At 42.6% G+C, this 20,018-nt stretch overlaps 1 protein-coding gene across 1 annotated transcript; it reads left to right on the top strand.

The window, feature by feature from the left end:
• Positions 1-3,697: 3,697 nt before the first annotated feature.
• On the top strand, positions 3,698-19,773 carry EREG (epiregulin). Its single transcript, XM_067556996.1, has 5 exons — positions 3,698-3,952; positions 13,929-14,015; positions 14,731-14,854; positions 15,704-15,847; positions 17,807-19,773. Exons 1-5 carry the CDS (start codon positions 3,895-3,897, stop codon positions 17,895-17,897), a joined length of 504 nt encoding a protein of 167 aa, XP_067413097.1. The 5' UTR covers positions 3,698-3,894; the 3' UTR covers positions 17,898-19,773.
• Positions 19,774-20,018: the final 245 nt, after the last annotated feature.

Below are 20,018 nucleotides of genomic sequence, written 5' to 3'. Positions count from 1 at the left end.
GTATTTTCCTCCTTAAGGACCTGATCCAATTCCCCTTAAAGACTGGAGTCTTCCTTTGACTTTAAAGGGAGTTGGATACGGAATGGAAAACTTTGGCATTTTTGAACTATTGAGGGGCATACTTTAAGTTAAAAATTTCACATTGACTTCAATGGGAGTTTTGCTTGATTAAGAACGAAAGGGTCATGGATAGGCACCTGTTGACCTATCTGAAAGACACAGTGACTAAAGGTAAAAATAAAAATGTATAACAATGTTATAAAATGTGCAACAGAGGGCTCAGGATAGAATCATGTACAAATGTGATCAAACACAGTTGATCTGAATTGGGCCAATATACTTTTGTATGACTTTTCTTCAAAGGTGGGTAGTTAGTTAATAATTCAATTTTCTGTTACTGCTAACACCTTGCACTCATAATTTTACTGTAATCATAAACTATGTCATACAGTCTTGCTTAAAATGGGAGCGGAGGGAGAATAAGCCATAACAAGTCTGTTGTACAAATTCTTTGCATAGTTGTAAACAGTGTGTGATAACTGACCCAGTCAATAGACATCATAAAGGGGGAAATTCCTACCCTAGACTGTAGAATTCAAGAGCCAGACATTCAGCTGGTGCAAACTGGTGCAGCTCCATTATTGGCTTCAGTGGAGCTGTGCCAAGTTCTACTAGCTGAAGATCTAGCTCAATGGCTGAAGTATAGCCTCAGAACCCAGTTGTGCTACCCTACTCATACTGTATAGTACTTTACTACATACACAATCCCCGTGATTTCAGTGAGTTTACTCACACAGTCAAACTACTACTCACTGTGCGTGACAGTGGCACAAGTTGGCTCTTAACATTAAACGTCTAAGTCAACTGAGGCATTGAAATTTACAATTTGTAGAAGACTGTTCTATAGTATATTCAAAGAGGCAAACTCCATTTCTCAAAGTAACATTTGTAAAGAATACAGGGTAACAGAAGTGGCAGCTAGGATGAGTGATGAGAAATTATATGCCACAAGAGGAAGAAGATTACAAGAACACTAAACAAAGATGTTTATATGATGATAATTGTTTTCCTTACATTAAAATTTGAAAGAGGAAATTCCAGTGAATTGCTGCGATCATGTCCGCTTTAAATGGTATCTGGGTACAAATCCAAGCCTGTAATTAAATGCTCTCCTAACAATCATAAATCATATGAGAGTTTAAGAGAGAAATTAATTATAAGGCCATAAGTCAGTGGAAGTGGAGTGATATTACTGCTTTTCAGGCAGCTTCAAAAATCCCCATATGACTAAATGATTTAGTAACCATTCAAGCTCTATTTTTTTATTCACAGTGATACCTGAAGAAGCAAGCAATAAAACACTTAATATAGGGGATCAACCCTTGTAAAGAGTTCAAAAAGAATCAGTGTTGTGATGGGATCAGAAAAAGCTGCCATCTACTGATAGCAAAGCAGAAATGTGATCTTACTGGGATAAGTGATGACCCTAAGGCTGGTGGCAGAGGGATGAGGGAGAATCATGTGGAGAAATTATCATTCTGTAGAATGTCCTGTTAGTATGTGAAGCATCTATCACTCAGTGCTCTTTCCAATCAGACTTGTTTATCAGACTGCTTTCCCTAACCGTTGCACAGCTTTGATGAATAGATGGTGATATCAAGGCACATAGTAACATACTGCTTTTGCTAATGTAAACATTCTTACACTTCCTTGGGGCTCGTCTACACGGGGGAGTTATTCCGGAGTAAAGCTGGGTGTTAATTTCAAGTGCTATAGCTATTCTAGAATAGCTTTCTGTGCGGATGCCCTTATTCTGGAATAAGTGTCCACATAGGAAGTTATTCCAGAATAGTTATTGCAGAGTATTTTATGCCAAAATAGCTATTCTGGTCAATTTTCTTGGGTAGACAAGCCCTTCAAAAATGGAGAAATCCATCCATGGATTTTTTTAATCAATCTGTTATTAAATTTCACTTCATTGTCACTGCTCAAACTCTCTCACACATTGAGGTTCATCGGATGTTCTGGATTAAGACAACAGTGTCTCCTCCTGGTGAAAATCACAAAGCAAAGAAAAATGGTTCTGGTACCTTAAAGAGATAAAACCTTTGCACCAGTGTGAGAGGAGAATGAAGTCTACTCTGATTTGAACAGTTCAGGGGAATGGTAATAGAATACACAGCCTTTTACTGAGTAACTTGGTCAAATCTAGCCCAGTTCAGTAGTGATCATAAATTGCTGTCATCTGACGGCTCTTCAGTGGTATACAAGAAATGAACTGGAGGTCTCAGTGGTACCTAGTGGACAGGTGTCCCCACCACTAAAATCACAACCAGTATTGACACTAATTATCACCTTTGCTGGCAGGCTGTGTACAGGGCTGGAGGGGCATGGAGGCTGAGCTACCCTCTGACCTGGTCCTTGAGAGATGAGCCCTCCAGTTCAAGGTTGAGGCACAAGGGTGAGGTACCTGGCATTCCCTTTGCCTGTGCTGTAACTTAATAGAGCCTTTCAGACTCGAGAGCTGAGATTCCATGGCATCCCGATGCTGTACTGCCCTGTTGGGAAAATTAAAAATGTAGATAGACCAGAGATTAGATGAGACAGCTGCCAATCCAGCTCCTCCTACACATGGCAGACACAGACAATGATCATCCATTGGTCCAGCCTGCTAGAATGAGATCTCATGCCACTAAATTCACAGTAGGTAAATTTAGAACAAATAAAAGGAAACCCTCCTGGCAGTGTTCAGTCAGCCACTGGAATTTACTGCTGCAGGAAGTTGCAGAGTTAAGTACTGTCGCTGGATTTCTTTAACTGGCTGGATAATTTTATGACCAATAACAACATTTAAAATAATGCTTGCTAAAAATAAGGACAATCAAACCACATGCTTCAGGGTCTCAGCCCACGAGGGTCAGGAAGTAATCCTTTCTCCAGCACACACCCCTCCCCCCAGTATAGTATTGTGCAATGGATGAGGTGCACTGGCTGTGGGAGATTTGGCCTCCTCTCCAGCACGAGGTTTAGGTCGCTGCTGGAAGGCACCTGCTGGAGTAGAATGTCCCCACTGTATGGACTGTTGCTGAGCCCAAGCCAATACTGGGTGCGTTCCTAGTCTGATACTGGTGTAAAGTGACAGCAACTTCACTGAAGCCTCCGGAGTTTCTCCCGGAGGACAGGGGCCTTAGGGCAGAATTTCAGCCCCCCACCTATGTATTGCTCTGCTTCCCTCGGTGTAAATCGAGAGTAAATCCGTCGCTTGGGGAAGGGGAGGTACTCCAGATTCCCCCCAGTGTGACTGAGAGCAGAATTTGGCCCAGCTGCGCCCTCCCGAGCCTGATTTCCAGCGCTGGAGGGCTTTCATCGCCTTCCGGCCCTTCCACCTGCGGCAGACCTCCCCCGCCTGCCAGCGCGGGGCCGGCATTATTATTAGCCCAGCGGGGCGCCGGGCTGCCCTCGGGGCTCGGCGAAGCTCCCGGTCCCTGGCTGGCCGCGTGGCGGGCGCTCTGGAGCAGCCCCCAGCTGCCGGCACCGAAGGGCTGGCCGCGGGGCGGAGCAGTGCTCCTGCAGGGGGCGCCGCCCGGGCCCCGGGGCTGTCAACAGGGCGGCTGGCCCCGCATTTCGTCACCCGGGGAATCCAAGCGGCTGCGTAAGCGGCCGTCCAGCCTCCACCCTAGGGTTCGGCCGGCCTCCCGCCCTCCCCGGCAGGGTATAAAGGGCGAGGCGGGCACGGCCGGGGCTGCGAGCCCTGCCTTCGGCACTCGAACCGGTTGCACCCAGCGCCCGTCACCCTCCCAGCGAGAGCGCCTCGGCTCCGTCGCGCGGCGCCCCGTGGCCCGGGAGCCCCTCTAGAGCGGCGCGCGCCCCCCAGGCCTGGGCCGGCGGCGTGGGATGGACGCCCCCTGCAGCCCGAGGACGCGGACTCGGAGTGCGCGGCTGGTCTGCTTCGGTAAGCGGGGCTCCCTGGAGCGCTCCCCACATGCCCTGCGTGGCTCAGGCCGGTCCTGCCCGCTATGCCACGCCTGTCCCGGTGGCCCTCGGGAAGGAGGGGGACAGGACGAGGGGCTTCGTTTCCTCTCTGCCTTCAGAAGTGACTCCGGTGCGAACCGGAGGGAGGCAGGGAAATGACAAGCTTCTAGGCAGACACCTGCTCGCTGCTTCCTTTGAAGTGGCTTGGGCTGAATGGCAAGCGGCAGCGGGGAAGTTCATAGTGACTCAGGAGGCTTGATTCTGCGGTGCTGATTTGGCTGTGAAACCAAAGGGGTGTTTTAGCCCAGCGAAGAGACCAGGCTTCAGCTCAAGGGGCTGATTTGTCTCAGCAAAGGCTTTAGCAAATCCAGATTTGCATCCCCACTGATCAGTAGTTTACTCCGAGAACGGCCCCCTGCAAATCAGTGGAGGAGTTGCTCCAGGAGCAAAGTTCCCCCACTGAATGCCGGTGAAGGTATCGGAAGCTGGCCTGTGTATGTGACCTCAAGTTCTCGCTTGTTTTCAGCCACCTGAAATGGGTGTAGAAAATATTGATCCCCTAAGAAAAAAGCAATTCCATGTCCTGTTGTTTCTTGTATGCAGTGTAGCTGAAGTCATGTGGATGCCAGGCTATTAGCGAGACAAAGTGGATGAGGATAGAAATATTTTTTATTGGACTAACTTCCTTTGGTGAGAGAGACAAGCTTTCAAGCTCCGTGTGTCTTTAAAGCTTGTCTCCCGCTGCAGCAGAAGTTGGTCCAGTAAAAGGTATTTCCTCACCCACCTTCTCTCTCTCTTTCTTAGCATATGAGCTGCAAGCTGGACTTTTAAAATCTCTGGGCCAACCTGGCAGTCCCATAAAGGCAAAACTCCCAATGGCCTCCAATGAGAGTTTTGCCTGTGTAATGACTGTGGGATCCGGCCCTCTAAATATGGGGTAATCATCATCCCATTCAGAGAAGATCCTGCAGTCTTTAATCAGACAAACTCTCAGTGACCTCAATGGGAGGTTTTCCCCAGTACAGGTTGAAGGGTAAAGGCCTGCCTTCTGCTAATAAAATGGTGCCATGTTTCCCCTGACGTCAAAATTTTTCATCTTGTCAGTGTGGTGCAGTTGAGTAATACGTTCAATGTATGTTTGAAAGTTTGGCAAAGCCTTGGGAGCCTAAATGAGGCATCTCTAGAGCCTAGATCCAAGTTGATGAAGCAATAACAAATGCTTGTACTGCACCTTTGCTGGGTAATGGTAATGATGATCCATGATTATTGCTGCAAACTGACCAGCTAAGAACGTGACTTGGCCTTGGTGTAAGGAAGATCAAAAACAGCCCAGTGGGAGTTTTGCCCAGATATCTGAGGGCAGAGTTGGGCCCAAAGTGTTTGAAATGCCATTCATTCTGTAATTCCAAAGTCTGTTTTAATGTCTACAATGGGTTGTTAATTGAGACATTAAATAACAGGAGAATTACATCGTTACCATACTCCTAGTGCTTTTGAGCCTTCGCAAAAGTGCTTAGCCACCTTATTGCAGCACTTAATTTCATGTTTCATCATCTGCCAAACCTATTTCAGCATGAGTTCATCAGTTTCTGTTTTCCGCATTTGCTCATGCACTTCCATGCCACTTTGCATTCCAGCCACTATACAACAATTTTATTTGCCAACAATGGCAAATAAGCCATGGCCTTTGTAATCTGTGCATCGATTATTTGCAGCACAAGGATGAAATGTGTTGTGCAAATGTCTATGAATCTATTTGTCTTTTGGCATGCATAAAAACCCCTAGTAAAGGGCTAGATTTGACCACCCTTACTCACATTGGACCAGATTGTGATATGCCAAATGAAACTGAGTTGAATAGTGCCTTACTCTACAAGTAAACCCATTGACTTCTGTGGAAGTAAGGTACTACTCAGTGAAGCCAAATCTGCCCCCCTGAAATACTCTCCTTTCCTAGTTTTGGAGGGGATGTGTCTTTCCTGTAGCCACTCTTAAACCACAGTCTATTTCATGACAGAATCTTATAAAATTATTTAGAGAAATTACAGTGCCCACATTGTGATCTGCTTATTCATGCTCAATAGCTGCTTACACCCCTGGTTGTCTCAGTAAGTCCTGGATGCTGCTTGTAGAAGTGAGGTACTACTGGATGGGAGTCTGGGGATGATATTCTGGCCCTTTGTGATCCAAGGACTTTTGGATGAGAATCTTTAAACATCCTAAAAGATTCCTCAACTGATTTAGAGCACAAATGTAAAAGTGAAACGGCGTTCCAGATGGTAAACTTGGAAACGAATCTCTAGCATTGCATGAGCAGCCCTGAGATAAACGCTTATTTTACCTACAATTTTTAAGTAGGCTAGATTCACTACAGGGCCTTCCCTAGTTTTGATACAGACCCTGGCAGAGGGCCTCTGCAGCAGAAAGTGGTGGTAAATGTAGTGCAGCTCAAGGAAGGGGTGTGGACTGATTCAACACCGCTTTTTCTCATGGAGTAGTTATGGAGCCCCTGGTGGCTTTTAAAGTTGATGAAGAGCACATTGTGTTCACAGAGGCCTTGCAGCTCAAGGGGGGTGACTCTCCCCTACAGTGCTAGCTGGCCATGCTGGTGCAAGAAAGTGTAAATGAATCCATCCTGTGCCATGTTTTTGGTCTGGTCAAAACGGGGTATTTTAACTTCAAAATACCCTTACTTAGCATGCCAATACAACGCAGGGGTGAAAATGCCAGTGGTTGGTCTTCCCCAGCATTAGTGTTAATGCAGGGGGAGATGTCCCCAAAATGTCCAGTGAAGATGTAGTTTGTAATCCACCACTTGCCTCTCTTCCAGTGTCAGATGCATGCAGGGCAGTCCAGGAGCAAAAGCAGGTACCATGCAGGTGAATTAAGCAAGAGACCCCCTAGTTGTGGAGACTGTAGGAGATAAGTAAAGCATCCATACTTATAATTAGCCATTAGCTGGGCCAGAATGTTGACAAATCAATATAAACTACCTTTTAGCACGACTAAGCAATATATATATATATATATATATATATATATATATATATATATATATATATATATATCAGGATTCAGCTAGAATAACTATTTTGCTATTTTGTAGTTCCAGAATGAGCCAAAGTATATAGATTTACTTTAAAACAGCATGTATGAGAAAATCCAGGACAGAAGTAACTTGTCCCACATGTGAGGCAGAGTAGCAGGTTTTTGGAGGGCAGTTTGTCAGTGCAGTAAAAGAAATGTCCTAAACCTGCTTTTTTTTTTTTTGCTGTGACATGTCACAGGCAACCAGGAGCATAGCATACTCTGGATTACATGTCGGAGCCAAAACCCAGGAGTGTTACATGGCTTTCACTACTATTCATGCCACAAAATGCTGCAGTTAGTTTATGTTGCTTTCTTTGGGAACCTAGTCTTTGGTGACAAATGTCGCTCCCCAGATAATCAAGCAAAGGAATTACATAATCTTTGGTGCAGGTAAATAATATGTTAGGAAAATCTTGTCTGGTATATTTTGTAGACCAGTCTTTTAGATTGAACGTTAAATTATTCTGTGTAAATTCATTTTGTAGAAAAACTAAGGAGTCTTTCCCGCGTGTAGCAGCTAGATTCAGAATAAAGCACCTTGAATCATTGACATCAAAATTTGCGTATCCACAGATAATGGGGAAGTTAGGATCAAAGTGCAGGTATGACAAACTGCAGAAGTGGTGCTAGCTGTTAGCTGGGCACTAGTCAAGTGTCTGAGCAGGGAATATCTGGCAACTCTTTGCACAGCCAAATCCCTAACACCCAGATCCAAATTTGTGGGGGGGGGGGGAAGTAAAATAAAGAAAACCTGGTGGTGGTATGTTCCTGACCAATGTTAAATGATCTCCATTATCCTATTCATGTGCAGAGGTCTACAAACAAAAGGCAACACCACCCACTGAGAATTTCATGTTCTTCATAGTGCTCTAAGATGCAGTCTGATATGATTGTCAGGCTCTCTGGAGTGACTCATGAATGTAGGTGCCAATTTCAGGGCTGACTGTCACAAACACCAAATTGGCACAAACACCAAATTGGCACAAACACCAAATTGGTTCTGGGCTCTACACACTTGATGGTTGGTGAAATCGAAGTAAACTCCTCAAGCACTAGAACAGCCTTAACATGGAGTCACAGACAGGCCTCTCAGGCTCTCTGGTCTATCTTGCCACCCAGGCAAGCCGGCTTTTGTGATAGATGGTCCCTTATACCAAAAATCACAACAATAATCAGTTTACTCCCAGTCACTTTTCCCTCAGTTGTACCTCAGATCTCAAGCCAAAGACCACGCTTGTAGCCAATCCTATAATAAAAGATTTATTAACTAGGAAAAAGAAATGAGTTATTTACAAGGTTAAAGCTGGTGAACATACAGGTTTACCTTAGGTTCCAAAAGATGATAGTAGCTGCTATGATATGCAAGCTTTATATTTCTTTTAGGGCTAACCCAAGCTAAACAGCTGGGGACCTCTTGCTTATGCTTAGAAATCTTTGCCCCTTAGAGTTCAGGGATTTTTATTCCCTTCCCTAGCATTCAAACTGTGATGGATAGCTTGTGCACTACCTTCTGCAGTGGTGTGGGAAAGCAATCAATGGAGTCTTTTGTCTACAGATGGTTCCATAGTGGCTTGTCTGGTGTCTACAGGCCTCCTTTTGTTGGGGAGGAGATGGGAATGCTTCTCCCCTGACTTTGGGATTTTACAGTCTTAACAAACATGTTTATAGTTTCAGAACAAACACTTAACCATTACCTTATACCATGGGATACAGAGATTATAAGTAAAATTAATACATGTGGCATCCTGCAAGCATTCCATAATGTCTAAACACTATAATGTCTTATAACTCTAATATCTATTTTAACAATACTAACACACAGGCGAGCCAGACAGGTTCCCAGCTCTGCATTTGTTAGTGTTCAGTAAAGCCAAGTGACCTTGGCATGAGCTGGCACTTGATCTGCCAGCGTCACGATGATAATGCCCTCAATTTGGTTGTCTGTAATCCCCACTTAAAGATGCACCAAATTGCACTGAATTAAAGTATTAGCTCATCTCCACCATTAACCTACATCCAAATGTAATGACATGGAAATGTGCTAATTAACATATAAATTAATACATTCCACTGATGGGGGTGGAAACTTTTTCCACAGACACTTTCCCAGAGATGCACAGGGAGGAATTCAGACAGCACACCTGAAGTGTGGACATTATAAAATACAGTTACAGTGACAAAATTACATTTGAGAAACTATTTTGAAAATAAAAAGATTGGGCTATGTAAATTTGCTGGAAGGCCATGACATATATAACTAAGAATCAGGTCCATTGTAATTGGAACATATTAGAATTACTTTAAGATGATGCTGACCATTCTTAATAGCTGTGCAATATGCAACAGCTAAGGAAAATCCCTGGTATTCAACCCTTGTTCTGTTTCCCTTCACCCCCCACTTTTGGTGTGAAGGTACAAATGGACAACAGCATTAAGATTCCAGTAAGGCAGCCTTCAGTGTGACAATGCTAACCTTCCTGTAAAGCAGGAAAAAACATTCCACTGACATTCCACCATGCAGCAATAAGTTTAAAATTAACATTCCAGTGCATCAGTAATAAGTATTCACCATCTCATTACACTATGCAGTACAAGATAACAGTATTTGCTTACTGATCAAGGTAGTGGTATTAAAACAAACAGAACTCCACCTTTCCCAGATTCTTCATTCAGTGCTCACCATAGCAACAGTAGACACATGCATGTTGTGAAATTAACAACCACCGACAGGTAATCATTATGGGAAAAACTCTCCGCTTCGATCTACAATGCAGATCCCTTATCCACAACCCGGATCTCCTTTGCACTCCCATTGACGTCATTGGGAATTATATGCATGGGAAAAGGCCAGAGTGTGCAACAAAGATCCACAGTGCAGATTGGGGAGGAGAATTTCGTTCTAATGCCAGAAGATACAAAGGTGTCTCTAAAAATGTACTTACCATGTTGTGTTTTTGCAATGAACTTATCTCACCTGCATATCTGCAATTGTCTAATGAAGGAGCCCATCAGCTATTCCACATAGGCAGAATGTGACAAGTTTTAGTCTAGGCTCAGAAAAAGGTGGCTTATTTTGTCTTTCTGTTGCTTAAATGTGCATTCACTGTCTCAGGATGTACAGTACTAGGTACTGGGCTACATTGAAGGAAGGTGTTTCTGGGAGACATCTGGTGCATCATTCAGGACAAAAGAAAGTTTCAGCTTACCTTTTAGTTAGGGTTTTAGTAAGCCCAAGTTCTGATCTCATTTACACTGATGTAAATCCATCCGAAATCTTAGTTTTAGCAGAGTCATTCTGGATTTAGAGCAGAGTAAATGAGATCAGAATCATACCTGTTGTTTTTCTGATAGCCCACAAAGGCTTCAAATGCACAGTATTAATCCCCATTAAAAATCCACTAGTAAAAAATTCTTTTGCATCCAAAGGAGCCTAATGTCTACAAAGGATCTAGAACCTCTTGAGTTAAATTCTGCTTTCCAATATATGTGCATAGCCCCCACTGGCTTCAGTGGGTATTGTCTGTGTGAACCTATAGGGCAGAATTTGGCCCATGCTATTCTCTAGAGACTTCCAGTAACAGAATCCATGCAACTGGTGAAGCCAGTGACAATTTTTGTGGGTGTCAGTGGGAGGAGAGTCAGGGTATTGTGTATTGGAGAGATGCCTTCCTTGAAATGTACAAACTCAACATTACCACATGGTACAGTAGTGTGAGCGGGGTGTTCAAAAGCACTGCCAGTGGGAGCAGAGTTAAGGCCAATGTTGAGCACTCTTGAAAATCTCAGCCTCAAAACCCAGCTACCAATTATGAGTCAAAGATCTTGTACAGGTAAAACTCCTATTCAGGGAGATGTTTACCTGGGCAAGGAGTTCAGGATTTGGTCTGTAACCATTTTGGCCCAGGTCCTCAGCTGATGTAAATCAACATAGCCATATTATAACAAATGCAGCAACGTCAATTGAGACCAGCTAATGATCTGGTTTTTTGTTTCGAATCGTGGATTCATTTGAAATCTCAAGGTGGACTTTTTTTTTAATTAAGTGTTGTGCACTGGCATAACTTTTTTCCACTCCGTCAAATCCTCCCATGAAGTCAACACTCAATGCCTTTGAAAAAACCCATCTGTAAAGGAAACCCACTTGGAGCCCTTTCCTGCTCCCATCTCAGGCAACGGGTGTTTTGGCTGAGTAATGCTGACGGGATTTAATTTTCATTGATTTGGAATATATTTAATGCATTTTTAAAAGAAACAACTCAACCCTTTGTTTTTCTTTGACATAACACTGTTCTAATGATTTTTTTTCCTCTCTGGAGAAGAGAAATCTATGCCCACTTTTCCAGTTACACGATCTATACTAGATGAAGATGTGAGCTGAATAATTTTCTGGGTTTTTTAATTAAAAAGTTGGTTTTCAGAATAGAAAATGACATATATGTATTTTAAGAGGGACAGAATTTATATGAATCCATGGTTAATGTTAAATACATAGTACTTGGAAAAGCTTTGTTAAACCAGAATGAAGTAGAAAAGGGAAGCCTATTAGCAATAGTATAAAATGGAGTGGCAGCAGGAAGTCCATAATCATTCTGGAACTGACATTGCTAAAATATATTGAAACTTTCTAATAACTGGAAGTTTAATAAAAAGAATGATCAAGCAATGATGAAGGCACACTCCCTTCATTAGGCACGCATGACCTGACAAGCCGAAAAATGCTAGCAGCCCAAGGCAGAGACAAAAATTACAGGCTGCAATGGAATGGGGTTGACAATTAAATAGTTCATGAACAGGTTAGCTTGTGACCACAGCAAAAGTGTTAGCAAAGCGGATTTCATGACCAGTTTGGGCAAAGATTGATTTATTCATCATGAGACAGCCTTTCAGTTCTGAATATTTGTAAGGATTAGTATAGAATCCTGTGCTGAGACACACATTTGGTAGAATACCTGAAATCTGTACCTGTGTAGCACCTTATAACTTGAAGGATGCCAGAGCACTTTACCAACTGTATCTCTAGGATTTCCCCCTCACTGCTCTAATGTCACAGCCGTTCTGTGCCAGCAATACTACACTATATGGATTTCTGGAGGTGAATGGAAGGGAAATGTACTCACTTTAAACTACAGAGCCAGAGACTAGTGACACTTTCCCTGAGATCTTGATACTATTTCTAAATGGTTCACTCACCAATATGCATGCAAGTTCGGCTGGAATTTTCAAAGGCAGTGAAGGGAGTTAGGCACCAAACACCATTAATGTTCAATGGCAGTGGAGTGCCTAACTCCCTTAGGCAACACTGATCCTCTCAGCCTACGAATGAGGTTTCATGCACAAATGAGATATTTATGTGCATAGATGGCCAATTAAGTATCTAACTAGCCACATGAATGGGCAAATACCCAATTTGTGGGCTCAGGCATGATAACCATGTGCATGGTATACAAAATCAAACCAGCTTTCGCATAGGCATCATCTGAGCAGATGGTGTCCCCATAGCAGAGTGCTGGTTCAATACTAAGTCAGCAGAAAGAGTGCCATCTGCTGAGTCAGCAACATTTCCTGCAGCATCTGGAGTTTCCTTTTAAAACTCCTCTTCTGTTATTGCCCCCAGGGGTGCTGGAACAATATTTATAGTGGGGGTGCTGAGAGCCATGGAACCAAACTCTAAATCCTGTATATGATGGAAATTACTTCAAGCCGGAGGGGGAGGGGGGGTGTGCAGAAACACCCCCCCACCCCTGTACTCGCAACCTATGATTGATTGATCTTGATCTTGCTTGGTTTATGAGCTCTAACAAGATTAGTCTTTCCATTAACTTCAGTTGGTCAAGCCCCTGCACCTAGCATTTAAATGCACGTTTATTTAAGAGATCAGCCAAAGTTGAAAAGATAAATGGTAGTGAAAATGTAATACTTTCTCGTATTTTGTGTGAAGAATTCACATACATCTCCGTGTGGTATTTGGCACTTAGCCCTGGTCGGCACTTACCCCGGCAATTCAGTGGCAGTCAACAGGAGTTACGCAAACTACGCAGAAAACTTGAGTAACTCCCGTTGACTGCTGTGCTTCTCTTCTGCACACCGTCTTCACTGCACTGAGCCGACGGGAACCGCATTCCTGTCGAAGCAGCGCTACGCCACTTGTGGGGGTGGATTAATAGCATCGACTTCTGGATCGACTGAGCAGGTCTTCACTAACCGCTCAGTCGATCCAGATAAATCAATCTGACAGCGGCGACTTTGCCGCTGTCAGTGTAGACATAGCCTGAGTTAGATCAGTGTGAGATCCATAGCTAAAATTCAGCTAAATATCTAAGGACATACTTAAGTCCCATTGAAGTCCATGGGATTTCAGCATATGCTTAAAGTTAAGAATGTGCTTAAGTGTCTTTACATAGTCAGGGCCCATATCAGTGAGGTTCATATCACTAAGACTGCGGTCAGAGGGGGTCAAATCCTGCTTCCCTTCTCATTCGTATAGTCCCAATTCAACAGAGCACTTAAGCACATGCTTAAATTCATCCCTATTGAACCTAGCAGTCAAACACATGCTTAAAGTAAGCCGGATTCCCATCACTATGTGCTTTGCTGAATTGGGGCCATAGGCCTTGAATGTTTTATTTTTGATTATTGTATTTTAGTATTTGTGTTTGGATTATTTGGTACTAAGGATCATACCTATATTTATTTGTTCTCTGGCTCTGCTATTAGACTTAAATTGAGATTATGGTTAAACTAGAAATAATTAAAGAAACTCTCTAAAGAGAAGTACTCCAAATACCATAACCGAAAGAGATTCTTCCAACATTGCTTTTTATTTTTGCACCATTAATAGGATTTTTTGTTCTTGGTCTGTCTCATAGGCTTTTATCTATTACAAGCTGTCTTTGGTACAACAGTGATCCCGTTATGTGAACCAAATGAAATAGAAAACTGTACAACAGCGCTGAGTAAGTATGACATTCTAATACCGCCTCTTTAAAAACACGACCCATCTGGCAAAAGACTTCAGCATTTGGCAATTCCCATTTTTCTCAATGAGAGCTGAGCACTTTTGAAAATCTGGCCACTTCATTTATGTGCCGTTTGAAAATCTGACCCATAAGCTTTAAGCCACATTTTAAAAACAAAATGAATTAATATTGTCGGACCTGCAAGGGACTGCTTATGAGAGGAGTCCCAAGAGATACTAAGCATCTGGCAGGATCTAGCCCTTAGTCTTTACTGCCTTTTATTAAACCAAGAATGGTGGTAAATAATTTATGCCTCAGAAAAAAATTCACTGTGCTATAGTACCCACTAACATACCTACCCTTGTATCTTGTGTCCAGAATTCCCAATGGAAAAAACAGTCAGGGTGGGATTTTCAAAGCCATCTAAAGGTTTGACTACCTGATCCCTATTTATTTTAATAGGAATTGGCTTTGAAAATGTCAGCTGCAAGTTTCATAAGAATAAATATAACGAGAGTACTGTAGCACCTTAAAAGACTAACAAATTTTTGCAGGTATAAGCTTTCGTGGGCTGCAGCTCACTTCGTCAGATGCAACTTTTCATCATAAGACTAAATGCAAATGGCACAGATACACTCTGAGCAGTGTTAAGAGATGCAGGCAAAATGACTGGACAAAAGACTAACAAAACATTAACCAAATCTACTTCCAGTTCAGACTGAGAACAATCCACGAGTGGCTCAAGTCAGGATGACTAGATGCAAGCCTGAAATGCAAGACTACTGCTTCCACGGGCAGTGCATGTACCTTGTGGACTTAGATGAACATCATTGTAGGTAAGAGGAACTTTGAATAATACCATTTTGCATTTCTTGCTGAGGTCAAGTGCAGATGTGAATTACATGCAATTGCATAACTTGGCTTTGATCTTTCACCTGCTTTCAGACTCTGTGACACCAAAATCTTTCCTAGAGCAATTTAAGGCCCTGATGCAGCAAGGTATTTAAGCACTTGCCTAACTTTAAGTGTATGAGTAATCCCTTTGTCTTCAATGGGACTTGAATTCAGTGGTTTGAACTGACTGCAGTCAATTGGACTACACGTGCTTAAACTTAGGCACATGCTTAAATATCTTGCTGAATCAGGGCCTGAACCTGGAGAGGGAAAAAGCAAAATAATGGCAGTGCACATATGATGGCCCACTATTATAGATCTTAAAGTAGTCATTGGTCTATCATCAAGGTTACTTTTGTAGGTCACGTTTGTTGGTGTAAATGAAGAGTAACTCTTTGGAATTACACCAGTGCAAGAGAGAGGAGAAGCTGCCCAACAACTTCTATCTACAGCATCTGATTCCACAAGCCTGGTTTGGGCAAAACAGCCCATTGTTTCTTTGTCTCAACAAGGCCCTGCAGGCTGGGATCCTGGAAATCTTATAAAGGCATTGCCGTCTTCCCAGAGATCCTAGAGGAGTGGGGTTTATTGAGAAACCAATTCAATCCTACACATTAGAAATGGAAAAGAGTTGTAATTCATCTGGTCTTGCATATGCCATTGCATGATTGCTCTCTACAGAAAATTTTCTGGAGCTTCTCCATCCTGAAAGATGCTTTCATAATCACCCACAGTTTGAAACCCAGTGCCAATGTACTTTTCTATACCAATGACTTCCTTTGTTTTTTCAGGTGTGAAGCTGGCTTCTCTGGGGTCCGATGTGTGCATTCGGACTTTCTCACACAGCACCTGAGCAAAGAATATCTGGCACTGACCATTTTAATCCCATTTTTCCTCATTGCGATCTTGATTGCAGCATTCTACTTATACAAATGGTAAGGCACTCTCATATTTTACTGTGTGCTCTTAAAATATAATTCAGCTTCTCCAGCTAGGGAGAGAAGCTTTGGTTTTAACTAAGACATCAGATGAGGAGTTCACAAAGAAGTCCCGTTAATGCAATAAAGCAAAAAAAGAAATAAATATCAAGTTTTGCAGATACTGTGCATGTTCATTATGCTGCACTTGAAAAGGGTGGATTAATTATGTCTGCTTTGGCTACATGATCGTAAATGAAACTTTGTCTTTGCTAAAATGTATGACACAGTGCTGGCATCATGAATAAATAGCACTAGTTCAAACAGTGCATTCCTATTCCTAGGGCACTGCCCTAGCCACTGAATATAGAGAGAAACTAGCATGAAAACCATCAGGGGCCAATAACAGAATCCAGTTCTGCTAAATGAATGGAGCAGCATGGGAAAACTAAAGACCTGAATGTGATATTGCATACCCTGCACAGGACACTAGTCATTCCATTTACTTCAATGGAGTTACTGCTGGTTCTCATCCATGTCAGTGAGATCAGATGCTGGCCAAAACTATATAGCATGCCTAAAATTATACTAGTGCCACATAGATACCTGGCTACCGCAAGGCACAGCACTGTGTAAAAAGGTAGGGGGAAGGTGGTTTTTGCCCTGTCCTGTCTTGAGATGACTGCATGGCTGGCTGGCTGGCTGGCTGTTGCTCTAAATCATGCTGGTTACCAGGGAATAGGACAATTTTGGCCATATTCCTTTTGGCTCTGTCCACAATCCAAGCAGCCAGAAGTGCGGGATCTATGTGAGGAATATGGGGCAGTTCTGTGGGGCCACCACTTGAGGTCACAGACTTGGCTCTGTTATCTACCCCAGACTCCTTGGGTCCTGATATTTGGGGAAGAAACATCTAAACCAGACAAGTTTCAGGTTTATATATTTAATTCACTAAGCAAAAAAGAATAAAAGGGGGCTAATATCAAATAATCATGTTAATCTACTGATTAGATGGGTCCAACCACAGCAATGAAATCAACTGTTTAATCTAGCTAATAACCTGGGAGCGCAGTATGTTTGTTTGGCTGCCAGCATTATCCGTCTCCAGGCTAATAGGTATTTTTATATATACTGCAGCAAAATGGCTGAGACAGGGAGGTTCAGCTTATTCCCAGGTAGAAGCGAATGATGAGACTACAGTTCTGATGCCAGCTGAGGCAGCTTCCCCAAAGTATGGGTGGTTAGATGGTAACAAGTTTCTTCCTCTGTCCCGAGTAGGGTTATATGAAATGTTCTAATACAACTCAAGATGACATAATTAGTTACAGTTCAAAGTTGAAAGGACAAGTGTAGGTGAAGATAACATGATTTCCTAGGGTTAAACATGCAACCCCTAATATGCGATCTTTCAAGCAGCAGGATTGTTTAACCTAGGGATGTTGTGGGTGTGTTAACTGTTCTCTAGGTGCTTTTCTCAATTCTGTGGGTTCTCTGTATGCACGCTGTCTCATTACCACCAATCTGCTGGAGTTCAAAAAACTTCCGAGTGCAAGAATGCAAAGATGGAGACATCCCCCCTGCTAATAGAAAAAGAAAACAACCCCCCAAAAGGTCAATACTTATGCAGGGTGATTGTTGCATCTCTTGTGGTTTAATTCAGGTCCATGATTGAAATGGTTAGCTAGCTGGTGATTTTCTTAGTTCATTTGTTGAACATAAGAAGGACTCGCTGGCTGGCTAGAGTTTACTTGCTTGCAGATGTCTAACACTTCATGGGATTTAAAGAAAGTGCATATGTACTTTGCTGAACAAGGAAGTTTTGCTCAGCACCTTGTAGGATGGAAACCTCCACGAAGAAGTGGAATAAGTGCTAGAACTGCTGTTAAAGAGCTTTTTCTTTCAGGCACAGTTACGCATTTCATTGCTTTTTCTCTGTAGGCAAAGTTTTAACAACCTCTCTGACCTTAATATTTCCAGGTACCAAAACAAAAAGAAGAGGCAAGTCAACAACAGAGAATACATGGAGGTTGATGTGCACGAAAAGAACTCAGCATTGCCTCACATGTGAAGGGGGAGAGAAACACACACAGCCCAATGACTTAGCTCACAGCTATTTAATTTTAACCTTATTTTATTAATATTTATGTTCTAAACAAAACAATTTCAAATATTGATCAGAACCAATATACAGGTCAAAAATGGATGTTTTTGGTATAAATGTTTGAATGTCAATGTTTTTATTTTTATTTTATTCAATATTTAATACTGTGCACTGTGGAAATAAATAAAAAATAAAATCCTACCTCTGTGCATGTGTAGGATTATAGATAGAGGTACATAAATAGATATATTTTTATAAGAAATGTAACCTTTTTGCCAGTAGTAGCTGGCCCACCAAGAGACTTTGTTTTTAAAAAAATAAATAAATCAAATAAGCAATACAATTTTGTATTTGTTCATGTGAACATAATGAATGTACTTATGCTTCTTAAAATTAAATCTTCTAAATGGGGTTGAATGTATGCTGTGTGTATATTGATGTGTAACAATGACATGCAGTTCACCTGAGCCTTCAGGGACGTTTCAGATAATCAGATATGAACATGTGGGAAATATATGTGGCTTTGGGAAATGCTGCTCCTCTGCTCAGACAGATGTTGGTTGCTAGTTTGCAGGGAGAGTGTATTAACATGATACAAATATGATATGTTGTATACCTCTGCGGGGTGCTTTTCACCAAAAAAATAAATGGAGGTGTAATATTCAGCTTTCAGTAAAGGCCTTGTTACTGGCCTCCATACCAGCACAGAAAGACAAAGGGGGGAAAAACATACCAAATCGGTGTATTATCTCATTACACTATGCTGGATTACCCCAGGCCTTAAAGCAAGCAATTCAGTAACAAATCTTTATGGATCTTGGCTTATTCAAATTGGCAGAGAGACAGATTTTCAGACATATGAGCCCAATTTCTGTCTGCAAAACATGCCCTGTGTGTGCCTCCACTGCAAGGGCTGCTTTAAAAGCATGGCTTTGCTGTCGTAGCTGTAGCAGAAGGGACTGAATTTTCCTTCACAGTGTGTTGTTTTGCAGCAGATGGAAAACCTGCCCTTGAGCAACCCCGTGGAATGGTTTGCAAGGATGCCTGGGCCCTGAAAACACTTCTGTAATGTTTTTTATCACAGGAGGAATACAATCAGGGTCTCAGTCACTTATATTCATACTTCTCCACTCCTCAGCTCTTCAGCATTCATGGGGTGAGATTTTCAAAGACAGCTGGGGCAGTTGGCCAAACAACGTCCATTCTAATAATGTGAGTTATGTGTCTAACTCTTGTAGTCAGCTCTGAAAATCCCAATCAATGGTTGTTGGCTGGGTCAGGTGCTCTTCAGGGCCAGGAATTCCCTCGCTGGGAAATGATTTTTAGAGCTCTCGTTTTACTCCCAGTCCCTTTCCTACCGCTTGGCATTGCTAGCTGCATTGTTGAATTAGCCCCCAGCAGAGGGAAAGTACTCAGGTATTTAGGCTAGTGTTCCTCAAGCTATGTTCCATAGGACCCTTGCTGGTGGGATAGCCCAGGGCCAGTTCAAGGAGGACACAGTGATGTCTCTTTCTCCTCGTTTCCAGCTTCTAAACTTCATCAAAGGCAGCTAAACCTCCAATAAAGCTAAGATTTTCAAAGCCGCCAAAGGATGCTGGATGCCTGTTTCCCATTAATTAATTAATTCCCATTAATCTCAGCCTATATACTTTTCTGAGGTTATTTTTCCAAGTAAGCCATTGGTGTAGTTGTAACTGTGAATGGGATGGGAGGTAGTCCATGCAATCAGCAGTGGCAGGTGAGGTGTCTGTGGCCCATGCCATGATACGGCTGAACACACCTGCTTTAGAAGAGGCTGCTACCAGCTCAGCCTCCTGGCTGACACACGCTTTTGACCTTAACTTACTTTTCCTGTTGTATTACTACAGTACTGACAATGACTGACCCCCAGGCCGTGCACTCCCAGCAGGTGGGTGCTACAAAGCAATAGCACCCCCCCAAATGCTGCAGATTTTTACTGCACCTCTACTTCTAAATGGAATAATTTGAACTCACTGGAACAGTATGTTAAGCTCCTGATGCAACTTGAACGCCAGCTCAAGATACACATTGACAGCTGATGCTATTGTCTCATTCTGCCACAAGTCT

Source organism: Emydura macquarii, unplaced genomic scaffold (assembly GCF_026122565.2).
Source record: "Emydura macquarii macquarii isolate MOO-44397 ecotype Brisbane River unplaced genomic scaffold, CSIRO-AGI_Emac_v2 contig_1790, whole genome shotgun sequence".
NCBI classification, from domain to species: Eukaryota; Metazoa; Chordata; order Testudines; family Chelidae; genus Emydura; species Emydura macquarii.
The sequence above is the reverse complement of the archived record's forward strand: the minus strand, read 5'-3'. Positions and strand labels throughout refer to the sequence as shown.

Excerpts from the sequence above, each read along its gene's own strand:
- EREG (XM_067556996.1), top strand. The coding sequence starts at position 3,895 with ATGGACGCCCCCTGCAGCCCGAGGACGCGGACTCGGAGTGCGCGGCTG. Across the intron at positions 14,016-14,730 it reads AAACTGTACAACAGCGCTGA|TTCAGACTGAGAACAATCCA; the intron begins GTAAGTATGACA and ends ATCTACTTCCAG. Across the intron at positions 15,848-17,806 it reads GCATTCTACTTATACAAATG|GTACCAAAACAAAAAGAAGA; the intron begins GTAAGGCACTCT and ends TAATATTTCCAG.